At 43.8% G+C, this 17340-nt stretch overlaps 1 protein-coding gene across 5 annotated transcripts in view; it reads left to right on the forward strand.

Annotated features, from left to right (window-relative positions):
- FBN2 (fibrillin 2) overlaps positions 1-17340 on the forward strand; it is a 307967-nt gene that overhangs the window by 257436 nt on the left and 33191 nt on the right. For all 5 annotated transcript variants that reach the window (XM_059724895.1, XM_019478066.2, XM_059724893.1 and 2 more), the window contains 8 exons: positions 4096-4221; positions 5686-5838; positions 7216-7281; positions 7587-7712; positions 7845-7964; positions 9414-9536; positions 11414-11545; positions 16112-16237. In XM_059724895.1, the coding sequence (XP_059580878.1) occupies positions 4096-4221; positions 5686-5838; positions 7216-7281; positions 7587-7712; positions 7845-7964; positions 9414-9536; positions 11414-11545; positions 16112-16237 (972 nt within the window). The remainder of the gene's footprint in view (positions 1-4095; positions 4222-5685; positions 5839-7215; positions 7282-7586; positions 7713-7844; positions 7965-9413; positions 9537-11413; positions 11546-16111; positions 16238-17340) is intronic.

Here is a 17340-nt window from a genome sequence, read left to right on the forward strand (position 1 = left end):
CTTTGGTGTTGTGTCCAAGGTAGTATAACAATATTTTGTGCAAGTGTGATTCCATTTATATCTTGATTAATATTCTTTCAGGCCTTGTAATCTGATAATCTGCTTTTCTTATGTGCTGGTATCTTTATAATGAAATTTCTCACTTTAACATGTGTTTGTTAGTACTGAATTCAACTCTGCCACCTGTGCAACTGAAGTTAAGCATGTGTGAATGAAGGCAGAATGTATCGCTCCGTATGGTATAAAGTCTGGTGCAATTACAGTGTCTTTAATTATCACCATTTAATTATCTTTCAAATGCATTATTTACCATCATTCTCTCAAGCTAATTAGCCTGCCTTGGGAACAGATATAACTACACTACTACTGGTTCTCGGGGGCAGCCCAGTATGCCTGAGGATAGTGCTACTTGGCACAGTTAGTGTTACCATATAGATGTGACTCCTGTGACTTTAGTACTAGGGGTGTGCAAAAAGGGCCCTATTTGATTTGGATTTGGCCCAGATCAGGGACAGTGATTTGATTCATTGATTCAGATTACTGTCCCTGATTCGATTTGGCCGAATCCGAATCTGAAGATTTGATGCTGATTCAGAGAATCAGTGATTCGGACATGCACACAACTTTAAATGTTTTTTCTACATACCTCGAGGCACCAGGCACAGCTTGTGATCGCTGCGATGCTGGGGCAGATGAATCATCCCACAGGAGTGCAGGGGAGCCCCCCACATGCTTGGCGGCAAACCCAGAAGTGGACCAGAAGTACTTCCAGTCTGCTTCCAGGTTTGCCAGGGAATGCTCTGGGGACCCCCCACACACCTCCCCAGCTCAGTGATCAGCCTCAGGGGGACCCCAAGGGGATCCCAGGTTCCCCTCTCCCCCCCCAGACCCAGGAGGCACCGTTTGCCACGCTCCCCAGCAGACCTGGAAGTGGACCGGAAGTGTTTTTGTGGACCTCCTGCACTCCTGTGGGGTACTCAATGTGCCCCAGCATCTCAGCACTCACAAGCCGCCTGCTATCTAGAGCTATGTGGAAAAAACATTTAAAGCTGTGTCTATGTCCAAATCTCCGAATCTCTCCAGATCAATTTGGAGGATTCCAATTCGATCTGAAGAGATTAAAGGGTCCTCTGATTCGATTTGGATTCAGAGATTCGGTGACCGAATCTGGCCGAATCTCTGCCGAATCGAATCAAGGACTGGAGCTTTGCACACCCCTACTAAATGCTAATTAGCATTAGTTGGTCAGGTTTTTCAAATGGCTGTCTGATATCCCTCATAGACTGTCCAAAGGTTGTGGGCCCACACTGTTTATTGAAAGAAATGGAACTCAGTATCTTGTTTATAGACTTTTTAGGTATCTCTTAATGAAATGGAATCAAGATAAAATTAGCAAAACAATATAAATAATATTAAAATAAAGAAAAAATAAGAAAAAATCATTGCCATAAGCAAATAGGAAGTAAATCAGAATTAAATCTGCATAGCAAATAAATCAAGTCAGAAATATGTTTACAGATTATCCTGTAAGGTTCTATAATGTCTGTAGGCCTGTGCAGTCGGCAGGTGCTTTAAGGAGAATATTGTGAGGGTGTGGAGACGTACACAGAGCAGATGAACTGTTCCTAAATGTCACTGGTAGAGAACCAGTCAGGGTGTGGGAATGAGCTCACAGCCCACCAGGCTTCTTGGGGGTTGGGGGATTGCAGTGAGGTGGGACAGGGAGGAGAGTGCTTGTGCCCCCGGCTTTGGGCAAGCATGAGTGACCTGTGGCTGGGGACATTTTCACTATTCTACTTTTTGCTTGTTTCCTAAATATAAGTTCAGTAAACTTCAATAGCCTGTAGATGATCAAAGTCTGCAATGGGCTTGCCTGACTTGGGGGTGAGGGGTACTTAGACCCATGCGTTTTTGCTCCCAGGGGCTGAGGGATCATGATAATGGGTTTCAGTCAAGTAGGGAGCAAGGACATTGCTGTGGGGGCTGAAGAGCAAAGCAGTGTGGAATGCCTGGAGGACAGAGCAGACCCATGTCACAGAATGGTTGGTATCCATACAAAATACTGGATCAGTTCTCAGTGAACCAGGTCAAATTCATACTTGATTTTCAGGTACAATTTTGAATAATTTCAGGCAGATTTAAACTAGTTTAACAGGCTTGTATGTCCATCCGCTTCAGATTTAAACCACATTTCAACCATTCAAAGTGTTATATGTGTCCATGCCCACAGTTGATAGTCTGTCCTCCCCAGAAAAGGCAGGTAATACCAATACATTTACCTTTTGTTCAGAACTAGTTTAAGTGTGTGTGCATGTGTTGTACTGTTTTGGTTTTTGGTACATCACAGCTTCCCTGCAATCTGCACTAAATTATGGCACTCTGTAGTCTAAAAGGGTTCCTTAGAAAAACATCAGACTTTCACCTCCCCATTAATCTCAGTTTTAGCTTCTTAATTTCCTTTGGCCACAATGAGTGCCAGGTCTTGTAGGCAATGAGTTGGGAAGCATTGTAGCTTATAATCAAACAATGAGTTGGGAAGCATTTGTAGCTTATAATCAGACATTTCTATAGTTCAGTCTTCCTGCTGACTTTCAATAGGACTCATACGTTTAAGAAACTAACTAACCTTTGAATGTAAGGCCATGCCTTACCCCAGCAGTACCACCACACCATTCAGGGTCCATGGGTTCTCCCAAGTACCCTAGCTGCATGCTCCTTCAGCTCCAGGCCACTCCACCCTAGCTGCAGGGGTGGGGTTAGGCCATGGAAGTAGGAAGAGGCAAAGAAATCCAAAGACCACAGGGACAGCAGCTGGAGAGCAACCACCTGGGGACAGGCACCCAGAATGGGAGCTGCTGTAGTTTAACACGTTGGAAGCCAGATGTAGACCCTGCATGTCCCCCTGATCCCCTCTCCTTCCCTCTCCACCCCACAGACTCCACTCGCTCCCTGATCCCCCCTCATGAACCCCACTGATCCATGGCCCAGAGCCTACTTGGCACCCCCCGCCCCAGCCTCCCTCTCACTAACCCCCTCATCCCACTTTAACTTAGATTGGGTGGCCATTTTTAACTCCATCTAACCACCCCCCTAATCCTCCCAAATGTCTGTATGTACCCTTAGTTGTGATGACTTCTTCAGATTTTTACCTTTTATGGAACTTGGGACTTTAATTCCCTTCTCTGTTTCCTACAACCTCATGCTTTTTTCTCCACAATATGCATTTACTTTCTTGTGTTTGTTTTCCCTTTGGTTTTGAATTTAACCAGTGTGCTTTGTAACACTAAGACTAACTTGCTATATCAACTGTTGGTGCTTTGTAGAGGTGATAGGATAAACTTACATATTGTCATAAGCACACACAGAGACAGTCTAGTATTCTTTGGACTGCAGGGATTTTTAAGGAAGTGATGCTTTAAAAAAAAGCAATTGTGTATTTAGATCAAAAACTATCATGTTTCGTCGAAATGTTTAATGTTAAAATGCTTTAATTTTTCTTTAATTGACTTAAACACAGACACATATTCCACATGTTTAAAGCAGTCAGAGCTGCATCTTTTTAAATAAGCAGCTAAATGAGCCGAAACATCAACATACCAAATTGATATGCAAATACTAATGCATGCAAGTGACATGAGACCTCCATTCCCTCTGAGTTCAGTACAGAAGATTTAGTGTTCACAATTTCAAGTCCAGAATCACTCAGAACTTGAAAAAATAGAACTTTAACTATAGTGAAATGCCAGCAAGTCCAGATTTTTTATTCTTCTTAGGATGTTTCATTTTTTCAGAACTTTTTTTTTCCTGTGATAAATATATCTGCTCATGTTTTACTTCGGAAACATGTTGATAGTACAAACCTGACAGAAAGTAATTCACCATTTTAAAAAATGAGAAGTTACATAATATTCATCTGTCTTCTTTCTTCTTTTTCTTCTTTCTTTTTCTTTTTTAATTTTTTCTTGTCCTTTCTCCTTCTTTTCCTTCTTCCTCCTTCTCCTCCTCCAACAGAGAGTTGTGTATAAAAACATATCTTAGGAATAAACAGAATTTGTTTCATGTGGATAATGATTTTTTTTCTCTACTATTTTGCAGATATTAATGAATGCAATGAGGACCCCAACATCTGTCTCTTTGGCTCCTGTACCAATACTCCAGGAGGATTCCAGTGCATTTGTCCCACAGGCTTTGTGCTGTCTGACAATGGAAGGAGGTGCTTTGGTAAGTTTTTGGATTAAAGAAGAGTTGAATTACAATATGTCAGCATTGTTGCAATCTCAGGCTCTTACTTGAATTTTATTATGTTCAAAAATAAAATGATCAGGTCATCCCAACAAAATGAAAGTTTGTCTATGGTGTACCATGCTTTCCAAAAGTCCATAAATCTTTTCCATTATCCTCCAGTACAACTTAACAGTATTGTTTACAGTCACACTGACTTGTATATCTTTTCATAAAAAAATGGATGGATTTCTTAACCCAGTGTACCCTCTTTATTTGCACTTCTATGTGGGAGCAGAGGCTGGTTCATACACCTGTCCTGTCAGGTCCCATCTCAAGGATACCATGGTCATATGCCATTTGCATTGGGCTAGAGCAGTTTTGAGAATAAAGTATGGGATTAGAGCAGGGGTGGGCAACATGGTGGATCTGGCAGGCAGCCGGATTCCATTTCCCAGAAGCCTCTGCCTGCGTTGCTGTGGAGACCCCAGCAGCAGCAGCACCATGATGGCGCGGGGCCAGGGTTTCCATGGAGACTGGCCCCGGCCGTGCTGGCAAGGCACATGGCTGGGCAGAGAGCTGCTCCACTGCCGGGGCTGGGATCTTGCAGTGGTGACAGTGCAGTCTGGAGCTGGGGCAGAGCCCCAGTCCACTGCCTGCACACCAGGGTGTTCCCAGGGTGTGTGGGCAGCAAATAGCAGCTCTGCCCCAGCTCTGGATCACGCTGTTACACTGCAAGATCCCAGGCCCAAAGCAGCTTCCCGTTCAGCCACGTACCCTGCCAGCACTGCTGGAGCTGGTCTCCATGGAACCCTGGGCTCACGCTGTCATAGTTCCACCGCTGCTGGTGTCTCCATGGAAACCAGCTACAGTAACGCTGGGAAGGGCTGCTGGGAAATCAAGTCTGCCACAGACCCAGTCTGGCCTGTGGGACAGACTTTGCCCACCCTTGGATTAGAGAGTTACAGCTGGCTTCCTGACAGTGCCCTCACTTTGCTGCATCCAGCAAATGATGGGCATGGAGGAGAACTTGCTTCAAAAGATCACAAGGATTGTCTTTTACCTTCTATTTCTCTTTTATTTGAACTCAGAATGTGCTGAGAACTCTGGTTAATGTTTATGGAAGAAATATCCAAATTATTTTCTTATAATAGAATCTCACATGAGTCTTGAGCTCAGTCCCTTGTTCCCTAGTCCACAGGTTTTAGGGCTAGTCAGTGTCATTGTAACTACAGGAGTATGGAGTGAAGGCATTTTTGTTGTGATAATGCTGGGCCTTCTGACTTACAGAGGATGAGTGATGCACAAAAAGGTCTTGGTCCTCATCACTTCTGTTGTGGAAAGCTGGGGTGGTGTCCTGTTGTTTGAGTGAGGAAGCATTTGCCCCCATATAATAGGGATAGAAGAGTGTCCTAAAGAAAGGTAGGAAAGTCTGATGCAGTGCTTGTTTTTCTCCATTCCTAGATACCCGCCAGAGCTTCTGTTTTACTAACTTTGAGAATGGGAAATGTTCTGTTCCAAAAGCATTTAACACCACCAAGGCAAAGTGTTGCTGCAGTAAGATGCCAGGAGAAGGATGGGGTGACCCCTGTGAGCTCTGCCCCAAAGAAGAGGAAGGTATGTATTGAGGTTTAAAATGTACATTTCTTTGCAATTTATCTTTTCTATTCATGGGAAGGATGCTGCATCTTGCTAGAAGTGGCTGCTGAGAGATTTATAGGCATCAGTCTTCCTGGTCAGAAAGTAAAAGGGACAATTCAGAACAGAAGAAAGAAAAGAAAAAACTGACACTGGGGCTGAGTACAGATGTTCAAAAAGCCCCTGGCAGAATCACTTTAACTATTGTGCTTTATTTAAAGTGCTATAAATTAGAGCACAAGTGAACTGAACAGACATTTCCTGTTCAGTGATGGGGGAGGAGGGAGCATCGAAGCCTGCCTGCAATAGCCACTAGGAGTGCTCCTACATGCTTCCCAGGAGGCTGATGGAGTGGCCCCTCTCACCAGCCCCCCCCCTTCCCCCCCCTCAACTCAACCAGCTGGTGAATATCAGCAGCGGCTGTGAGGGAGAGATCCCAGACCCCTTCCCCTGTAGCCCACTGTCCAGGCAGCTGCACACCACAAAGCCAGGGATGCTGTGGGGAGAGACCCTGGAGCCCTTCCCCCCTGGCCAGGCTGCAGCATAGCCCTGGGCCAGGGTCGGTGCAGGGAGAGAGACTCCCCTTTTCTCCCCCCACCCAGGTTGCAGCTCACAGCTGCCCAGAGGGAGGAAGCAGGACTGGGATCAGAGGCTGTCACTGACTCCAATCAGTTGCAGCTGAGGGGGCGGGGCTAGACCAGCACTCAGGAAGAGCAAACAAGCTCTGGTGCAGGCTAGAGCACAGCCCCATGCAATGCCGCCTAGAGTGGCAGTGATTGCGTTCTAAGTTAACCCCCAGAATCTGGCACAGGCATTCGATAAAGTGCTCTAACATAAAGCACTTTAACCTAATACCTCATCCATCGAGAGTTAACTTAGAGTGCAATCTGCCATTTTTAAAGTGTTCTAAGAGCTGTGAGCTTCTGTTCTGTTACAGTTTTAGAGTGCTTTCTGTGCGCTTAAAGTGCACTAGCTGTAACATCTGTACCTAGCCCAGGTCACTATAATGGCTGTGCACATCCATAAACTAACAGCCTCTCACTGTAGCCCTGCTGCTTTAAAACAGAGGAAAAACAAAAAAAGAGGCAGGGAAAAGAGGCAGGGTCCAGAAATACAAAAACAGTCATTAGCTCTTGGTTCTTGGTTGTTCCTGTGTACCAATTATTTGATATAATTTGGGGGGGGGGGGGGGCGTGGAAATTGCTTCTGAAACGATCAGGAAAGAGCTAGCATGAAAGTTGAGTTAATTAAATTCAAGCAGATGCCAGCTTTAAAAGTGCTGTAATATTTTGATCATTTAGATGGCTTCTCTCCATTTATCATGTTTGTAATTAAAATTTTTTTTTTTCTGTACAGTTGCTTTCCAGGATTTGTGCCCTTATGGTCATGGAACTATTCCTGGAATTGATGATACACGTGAAGGTATTTCATTACTTCTGACAGCAAATAGAAAATCTTATATGTTTCGTTAAACTAGGCTTCACTGAGAACTGCAATACACCATGGCTTCTGGCAAAAGACATTTCAGTTTCTAAGAGTGGCAAAAGCTTTGGTTCCTAAAGAAAAAAAAAAAGGATGCGTCTTGTAGATTACTTTTAAATTACAGAATTATGTTTTGGCTAGAGACACACAGAACAAGGTGCTTATTCCTTGATTTTATTTTTCAATGGAAATACAACATTTGATATAAAATGTTCAGTTAGTTCCCATAGCTTTCTGTTTTTCAGATGTCAATGAATGTCTTGAGAGCCCAGGCATTTGTTCAAATGGCCACTGTATCAACACTGATGGCTCATTCCGCTGTGAGTGCCCCATGGGATACAACTTAGATTATACTGGAGTGCACTGCGTCGGTGCGTGTTGGTTCTGCATTATATAGACTCAGTATATTGCAAGTACAGTAGTTCTTAAAGTTCATGAACTCAAGCTACTGCTTGGCCTGTGTCCCAGTTCTCTTAAGTTTGTGTTTTCGTATTGCTTCCCAGATACTGATGAATGTTCAATTGGGAATCCATGTGGAAATGGCACATGCACTAATGTGATTGGTAGTTTTGAATGCAACTGTCATGAAGGGTTTGAGCCAGGCCCAATGATGAATTGTGAAGGTAAATGATTTCCGCCCTCCTTTCTTTTTCTCTTTATTTGAAGTACTTTATAAATTATCTAGGCTTTATACCATAGTAGCATGTTTTTGTTACAAAGTCAAAGTTAAATGCAACCATCCTCTTGAAATACAACTTTGGAAAACAAAATCTAGGGACAGAAAATAAGCTAAAAATAAATGTTGCAAAATAAAACTTTTCATTAGTAGATAGCATGGTTAATGTAATCCTTTCTTTTGAAGGAAAAGTTTCCCCTCAGCACGATGTGGGGCAGTGTGGCTTGATAGATAACTGAGCTTCTAAGAGTACCTGAACCGTATTGAATCCAGTTAGAAAAAAATATAACAAACAATATTGTACATTTTGATTGTACACAAGTGTGACTGTTTGTTCAGACAGTACATATCATAATGTCCCCAAATTGTGCAGTGTGTCCCTCAAAAAAGAGAAAGGGGAGAGAAGACCACAGCCAGGCCATTCTGCTATTTGACAGGACTTCTAGCTGTCATTGAGAAAAACCTTAAAAATGTGACCAAGTGCAACTCATGCAAGCTTTTCCCTGTGTTTGCAAAGAGCCTGACACAATAGCTCTGATGAGTAATCTGTCACACTCATTTCAATGGGTTCTAAGTCAGATGCCCTTGATGCTTACAGGGTGTGTCTAATTGTGACACTAGGTCACCCTAGCAATGCACTATGGCGAGTAGCTCCTGCAGGCAAAACCTGTGACACCGCAGTCACTTCGCTGAAGAGACACGCTCCCCAGTTATAGCACATCTCTACGGCGACGCAGTGCCTAAAAATAACCATTCACGGTACACACAGCACAGTACTGGCTGCTACTGCGCCATCTTTTAGTACTTCCAAAAGGAAGTACTACATGATAGCGCAGTAACAAAGTTGCCATGGCAGCATGTGTAGACACTCCCACAGTGTCAGTATTTGTTGATTGTTTTGCTAATCAATCCAGGAAATGAGCAGGAGGATCATATCTGCTGTTGGCAGACCTTTGACAGCAATTTGTAGGTTTAAAGAGGAACACAGTTAGTTTATTCTCCTGAAATAGGAAGACAGCTTTCATGAGCTTGGAATTTACAAGCTCATCTCATTTTAAAAATTAATGCATAAACAGAATCATGTAGTAAAATGTTAAGAAAACAAAAAGTAGCTGACACTCTGACCTTAATGGTTAGAGGCATGCATGTTATAAAATGTTTCTGACAGACCACGTTTCTAAACCAAAGCTATCAAGGTTGTTTCTTCTTTAAGCTGGTTGAAAAAATACAAAACAATTTCCACGCTGAAGCACTGATTTCTAATAATTTCTATTGAATAACTAAGCAAGCACAGATATAAAGTTCTGATAGTAGTGGTGGTATTTCAGTTGAACTTCAGCATAGTATTTTTTACACCTGTAGTATTTCTTCTCTTTCTTTTTTCTATGCTATATAGATATAAATGAGTGTGCACAGAACCCTTTGCTCTGTGCTTTTCGGTGCATCAACACATATGGTTTCTATGAATGCACATGCCCCATTGGCTATGAACTGCGAGAAGACCAAAAGATGTGCAAAGGTAATCTTTCCTCTAAAACTTTTTAAGTAGCAGTTATGTAAGTATTAATTCATAGATTGTGAGGCTGGAAGGGACCTCAGAAGATCATCGAGTCCAGCCCTCTGCACCAAGCAGGAAAGACAGCTGGGGGTCAGGTAACCATTTAATGTCCTCTAAACCAAGGAAGGAAATTTCAGGGGAAAGGGAAAAATAGGTTCTACTGAAATTTGAACTAACATTCCCAGATTCAAAGTCCAGGGTGCTAACCATTACATCACAGAACTATTACATCTACTGACTGATGGCTACTAAACTGTAAACCTTTTCCTATAAAAGCCACACAGCAAGGGCCAAAGTTTGTCAATATTTCCTTCATCCAAACTCTTAAAATGTTGCAGAAGGTTCTAAATAAAATATTAAATGGATTGTTTAGGTGCAACTGGTGGATTCACCCAAATATGAGACTGATTTGGGGCTTTATTTTGTGTGTTGTATAGACATTTTCCCAAGTTGGATTTAGTACTGTGATGTTTTCTCTCTAAGTTTGTATGAACCATGGCTTTGGGTGTGAATGTATATTTGTATTGTTATCAAGTAACTTAACATAGGCAATAAGGTGATTTCTGACCCAAGTGTCAGGTATCCCCACACCAGACAGTAACCATTAACACATCTAAAGCAACCCACTTTCCTGGCATTGATATGGATATCAATCAGCCAGAAAGGTAGCATAACTCAATGTGTATTTGAGTAGAGGCTTATACTTCAAAGGGAAATACCTGAGTTTGCACAGAAGGACTGGAGTGTATTTCAAAAGAAAGTTTCACACTGAGAGAGCATCTATATGTCTCTTAAGTAATAGTGGCTAAAATATGATTAGAAGTTTATTGGTTTGAAAAGAGAAATTATAAGCAAGGATGTAATATTTCCATGTTTTATAAATACAATACTGAGTTGCAAAGAACTCCTAGTCTGACAGAAAAGTACATATTTGGGTGGGAGAAAATGAGGAGCACAATACATAGGCTTCCTGAGGATTGAATAGAAACATGTAAATGGTGACTTTTGGGAAGCTCCTTGTCTACAAAACCCTGGCCTGAGGGAATTAGTTGAGACCCCCATGGCACCCCCATGAGATACCTAACTGGTGAAGACTGACATAATCTGCAGGACAAACAGGGAAGTAGCTGAGTGGAAATGCTGACAAGGGTGAAAGAGGGATTATTCACTGGTCAGGGAAGAGGGACTGCTTTGTAGTAAAAAAGCAGGGTAAAATCTTTTCATTTTTTGCTGTTTTGCAGTCTACAGTTATGTTTGTTTATATGATACATCTTCCTTGTGTAATTTTTTCCCTCTTCTATATGCCTTACTGATTGTCTGAGAGAAAAGTGAATTTTAGAGCAATTGATACTTATAGGCAATTCTCTTTTGCAGAAGAGAAGATCTAAACTATTTTACAAACTAGAGGGTGAACACCCCTATAAGCTGGCAAATTTGGAGCTGAGAGGCACCCCAATACAACACCATAACATGTCTTGTCACTTCAATTTTGGATCAAGATGGAACATTTCATTCTGGAATGTTTCTTCTTCATGGACTGTAGTATCACCATGTTAAAAAAAAGGATAGCTGTAATTTGCCCAATTGTGTACACATTAGGCATGTGTCTCAGATTTCTCATGAATTACCAATTCATAGGCCCCCTTCTACCCCAGATTAGCATGTCATCCCTTTTACTCTTATTGAGTTTTCAGTTTAAAAAAACAGTTTTAGGTTAAGGGAAAAATACATTCTTTGAAAAAAATAACTACTAACTGTTTTCTATAATTGAACTTACAACTATGAGCTCATACTAAGCTTTTAGTATTTGAAATAAAAAATTCCCTGCATTTTTTCAGATCTGGATGAATGTGCCGAAGAGCTCCACGATTGCAGATCAAGAGGCATGATGTGCAAAAACCTGATTGGTACCTTCATGTGTATCTGCCCTCCTGGAATGACACGTAGACCTGATGGAGAAGGCTGCATGGGTAAATCTTGAAAAAGAGACACCACTTCACATATTGCTGTAATGTTATTATGAAAAGTATATATACATAATATATATAATATGCATTATTATAATATATAAAAATTATAATATGTAATATAAACACATTTGAAAAATAATGCACAAAAATCACTATGGTTCAGCTCCCTTTTTAGAAGGAAATGTTATAAATGGAAATCTGTTCCTCTCAAACAGTCCAAGAAAACTTGTAATATTGTCATGGGCAGGGACTTTTGAATGCAAGAGATTCCAAACATTTACTTTATGTTGCATTGTTTGACACTGGAGTATTGGTATTGGAGTTGTTATTGGGACTTTGAGCCCATTCTATGTATTTAGAATAAGCCAGCTCCTCATAGAAGCCAGTTCCCATCTATAATGAGTCTGGCACTGGAGTGACAACGTCTCCCACCTGACTCATCCCTGGAAAGGAGACCCTGGCGCAGATCTCTGCTCCCTGCAGAGCTAGTTCGTGCAGCAGGGCATAGATTCATAGATTCATAGATGTTAGGGTCGGAAGGGACCTCAATAGATCGTTGAGTCTGACCCCCTGCATAGGCAGGAAAGAGTGCTGGGTCTAGATGACCCCAGCTAGATGCTTATCTAACCTCCTCCTGAAGACCCCCAGGGTAGGGGAGAGCACCACCTCCCTTGGGAACCCGTTCCAGACCCTGGCCTCTCTAACTGTGAAGAAGTTCTTCCTAATGTCCAGTCTAAATCTGCTCTCTGCTAGCTTGTGGCCATTATTTCTTGTAACCCCCGGGGGCGCCTTGATGAATAAATACTCACCTATTCCCTTCTGTGCCCCCATGATGAACTTATAGGCAGCCACAAGGTCGCCTCTCAACCTTCTCTTGCGGAGGCTGAAAAGGTCCAGTTTCTCTAGTCTCTCCTCATAGGGCTTGGTCTTCAGGACCTTAACCATACAAGTGGCCCTTCTCTGGACCCTCTCCAGGTTATCCGCATCCTTCTTGAAGTGTGGTGCCCAGAATTGCACGCAGTACTCCAACTGCGTTCTGACCAGTGCCCAATAGAGGGGAAGTATCACCTCCTTGGACCTATTTGTCATGCATCTGCTGATGCACGATAAAGTGCCATTGGCTTTTCTGATGGTTTCGTCACACTGCCGACTCATGTTCATCTTGGAGTCCACTAGGACTCCAAGATCCCTTTCCACTTCCATGCCACCCAGCAGGTCATTCCCTAGGCTGTAGGTGTGCCGGACATTTTTCCTCCCTAGGTGCAGCACTTTGCATTTCTCCTTGTTGAACTGCATTCTGTTGTTTTCTGCCCACTTGTCCAACCTGTCCAGGTCTGCTTGCAGCTATTCCCTGCCCTCCGGCATGTCCACTTCTCCCCATAGCTTTGTGTCATCTGCAAACTTGGACAGAATACATTTCGCTCCCTCGTCCAAGTCGCTGATGAAGACATTAAAGAGTATCGGTCCAAGGACCGAGCCCTGCGGGACCCCACTGCCCACACCCTTCCAGGTCGAAACCAACCCATCCACCACGACTCTCTGGGTGCGACCCTCTAGCCAATTCGCCACCCACCGGACTGTGTAGTAATCCAAGTCACAGCCTCTTAACTTGTTCACCAGTATGAGGTGGGATACCGTATCGAAGGCCTTCCTGAAGTCTAAGTATACGACATCCACCCCTCCTCCTGTATCCAGGCGTTTCGTAACCTGGTCATAAAAAGAGATTAGATTAGTCAGGCACGATCTGCCTGCTACGAACCCGTGCTGGTTTCCCCTTTATTTTATTTTTTTTTTAATTTTTTTTTTTTCTTAGTCTTCTGACTCACACTGCCCCAATGATTCATTCTGAAACACTGATGCTTTGTGGAACAAGGACCCAGAGCCCAGATAGGAAAGAGAACTCAAAGTCTCACAGAGCCCAGCATGCGCATCCCACAACAGGGATCCCAACCGCAGACCTCTTCCTGCATCTAAGATGGCCTAGCTCCCACAGGGCGCCCTTCACAGCAAAGCCAAGCCTCCTCCTCCTGTGGCACCAGTGAGCACATGAAGCATCAACACTGCGGCTCAGCAGACAGGATGCAGGGCCAGTAAGAAGGAGAGCTGGGCCACTTCAGCTCAATGGCAGGCCAAACTCCCTGGCAGGTGTGCCACAAATCAAGCCCCGTGCTCTCCCTGAGTGCCACTCTGATCCCCCTCCCTCACCAATCCGCCACTCTGCTCTCTGCCCAACCTGTGCCACACTCATGGCACATGGGCCGCAGGTGGTCCATCCCTGCCCCACCCGCTGCTGTGACCCCAAGTTAGTAACCTCCTCTGCTTCCCCCTTCTAGGACGACACCGACATTTGCAAAGAGCCCTGAAATCTAAGAAATAAAAGCACTAGGGAAGTGCCGAACATGCTGTATTGCCACTTTGCTGCCCCAGTAGCCTCCACAACCCTCCAAAGTGGCAACAGCTCCAGGAACATGAAATCTACACCAAGCCTAGATAAGTTTGCTAAAACTATACAATGAATTGGCCTGGAACCATGCCCAAGACATCTTTCTTCTTGTGGCACTGCTACCACCAAAAAGGCATTGGGCAGCTTCTCTCAAAACTCAGGCAAAGCATCCAATCTGATCCTCGTCTAATTCAGATGACCCCTGTCAAGAGACTAACTCGCACAACAGCTGAGCTGACAAGATAACTGATAGTTCAGCTGTCAAAAAGGGAACTGCCAGCTTCAGCAACCCGGACCCACCACTCTCCAGGAGCTGCAGGGCTGCGCCGCATCAAAGCGCCAGCGCTGAGGCAAGCAACACTCTGCGTGACCTCAGTGGGTGGCCTGCCCGCCCTAGGACTCCAGCCTCAGATCCCTGCCCCAATAGCAGAAGAGAACAACATCCAACCAAACCAGCCAGTCAGCAGCAGTTAAAAATCCGCCCCTGTACTTCCTCTATGCTTGGAGTTCACCTTTCCACTGCCAAAAGCAAGCGCCGACACTTACAGCCGTCCCACGATGGCCCTCTCTCTGGCCTTGCCCGAGTCTGGTCCGCTGACAGCGGATTCCTCTTCTATTGGCCCAGCCTGGTCCTCTGTCTGAGAAATGATGCCACTGGGAAGAGAAGGAAATTTCCTTTTTCTTCATGCTACACATGCAGCTCCACTGTACATAGTAAATCTTTTCTTCATCTTGGCAGCCTGTGGCACCCATGCAGCTTATGTGCTGGTCCCTGCCACGTGACCTGGTTCCTCAGGGAGCAAAGATCCGCACTAGGGTCTCCTCACCACTGCTGCCCACCCCACGCAGCCCTACGCCACTGGGGCAGCATGGAGCGGGCAGCAGTGGTGAGGAGACCCCTGGCATGGATCTCTGCTCCCTGCAGATCCAGGTCGCGTGGCAGGGACTAGCAGACTCGCTCACCACTCTGCGCTGCTTCCCTGCCCTGCGACCCAGCATGACAGGGATCAGAGATCCACACGGGGGTCTCCTTGCCTGCACAGAGAGCAGCGTCCCTCCCCCGGATGTGCCACCGACGGCCCTGTCCTGCTCCCCGCTGGGACCCTACAGCCCCAAGCCCTGCCTGCCTGGGTAGGTCTGTGCAGAGCTTCCCTTGCAGCCCATTCAAAACAGATTTGAAGGAGATTCGGCCAAAATGAAACAGGACGGTGATCCGAAACACCAAAACGAATCACTGTCCTCCAAAATGACTGAGTCTGAAACTGAATTGAAACACAGCCATTTCGCACAGCCTTAGTACTCAATCTTCAGACATGCAACAGTCCTCCTTCTGAAACATGTGAGGTCCCTCCTACACAGCCCGCTGGACTTTGGGCCCTGAACTGGGTGCCTGTGCCGCACCCCAGTGCCCTCCAATCTTCCTCTTACAGCCATAGCCAGTCTTCTGGTCCAAACATAAATTAAAATGTGAGCGTCTGCTCCCAAACACAAAGTTCCCCCATCAGGGTTAATCCCACCCTGTGGTAGCACTAACACAAAGACTCAAGGCACTTCTGTCTTGCTGCTCGTGGTGCAGGGTTTCTTCCACCCTTCTGTGATGCAGAGTCATCCCTCTGTACACAGCCCAGACTGGCTCTTCTCTGGAGCTTTGTCTCCTATGGCTCCTATGGCCAGACTGCTCCTTCTGGGACAGGCCCTGGGCTTATGAGCCTCTCCTTGGGTCATCTGACCCTCTACTTCTGCCCCAGGCCTACCAATCACCTCCAGCACCTGAGGTAGGCTGTCATTTAATTTAAGTGCCCTTTTGCCATTATAAGTCTGTTCAAGGGGCTGAAGCTCCCTTCCCCTCTCCGTAATGGGGCAGGGGCTCCCCCTTTACACCATCCCTGCTATAGTCTACTTTCTACTTTCTTCCTAACAAAGTGCTTTGTTTTTAAAGAAAGAAAGTGAACATCAGCATTCTGAAGGGCCTGTGCACGACTATACATGAAGGCCCTAAATATGATTATATAAATCCTAACAACCAAAATATATATTTATTGAGTAAAAAAGCTCTTAACAGTTTAATTTATCATTTTAAATCACTTTGAAATCACTTATTTTGTTTGATATTTTTTGTAAAGATGAAAATGAATGCCGAACCAAGCCAGGTATCTGTGAAAATGGTCGCTGTGTGAACACCATTGGAAGCTATCGGTGTGACTGCAATGAGGGATTTCAATCAAGCCCATCCGGCACTGAGTGCCTTGGTAAGTTTAGTTCCCTGCCATATGTTTTCATTACGTGAAAAAGTATATACGCAACCCCTGCCTAGCGCTCTTGCTTCCTGAAAAAACGAGCATTAAGCAAAACGAGTGTTAAGCGAAACAGAAAGTATTTGATGATCCAAGATGGTGACTGCAATTGTTTTTAATGACCCAAGATGGCAACCGCTAGCGTTATAACAAAACTCACTAAGCGCCTAGTGAAATCAGGTATCAATTTAAAATGAGCGTTGTAGCGAAATAGCGCTCAGTGAAACAGCATTAAGTGGGGGTTGCCTGTAAACTCCAATGTGTTTTAATATGGTGGTAGAATTTTTAAATAAAAGCATTGTAAATTTGCAGTATTTTGATTCCCCAGATTATTGCAAATATTGAGTGCTTCACATTTCTTGTCTATGTATGGAAGAGATTAAATATTATCCTTATTTTTTCAGGATTATGATAAACTTGGCTTTCAAAGAAAAAAAGCTGATGGTTTGTTTTGTTTCTGAAACAAATGAGGCATTTCAAATTCAGAAAAAAATACATCTACAGGTCTAATACCAAAGAAAAAATAGTTTGCATTCAGTGTAAGCCATGCTGATGTTAATGTCAAGAAAGAAAACTGAACATTAAGAACAAAATATGCCTAGATATTTAATGATTCTGAATATATATTTTTTCAAGATACTGCTGCTATGGATATCAGACTTCTGCTGTTCCTAATGTTTATGTGTAAAGGCATGGACAAAGCAATACTTTTTCACTAAAATTTTTGAAACACAGGGACCTCCTGGATCATCAAAAATATTGTAGGCACTGCAACATAGATTCTTTCATAAACTTATCAAGTTCCATTCAATAAGTCATTAGGGTTTTTCTTTTGACCCTGCTATGGCTTCTGCAGATCATTGCTTTAAAGGTTAGAAACCTTCTTCTAACTTCCAGCCTAAATTTCTTGGTTAGTAAGATATTTCCCTCCTGTGCTCACTTGTTGATTATTTTCTGGTGACTGTTTAAAATAAGGGACATCAATGGCAAAATTCTGTAAGTCTTAGGATCTAAGTTCAGGCCTTTGATGAAAACTTTAAATTCTAAACAATTAAAAG

Source organism: Alligator mississippiensis, chromosome 3 (assembly GCF_030867095.1).
Source record: "Alligator mississippiensis isolate rAllMis1 chromosome 3, rAllMis1, whole genome shotgun sequence".
In the NCBI taxonomy this organism is placed as follows: Eukaryota; Metazoa; Chordata; order Crocodylia; family Alligatoridae; genus Alligator; species Alligator mississippiensis.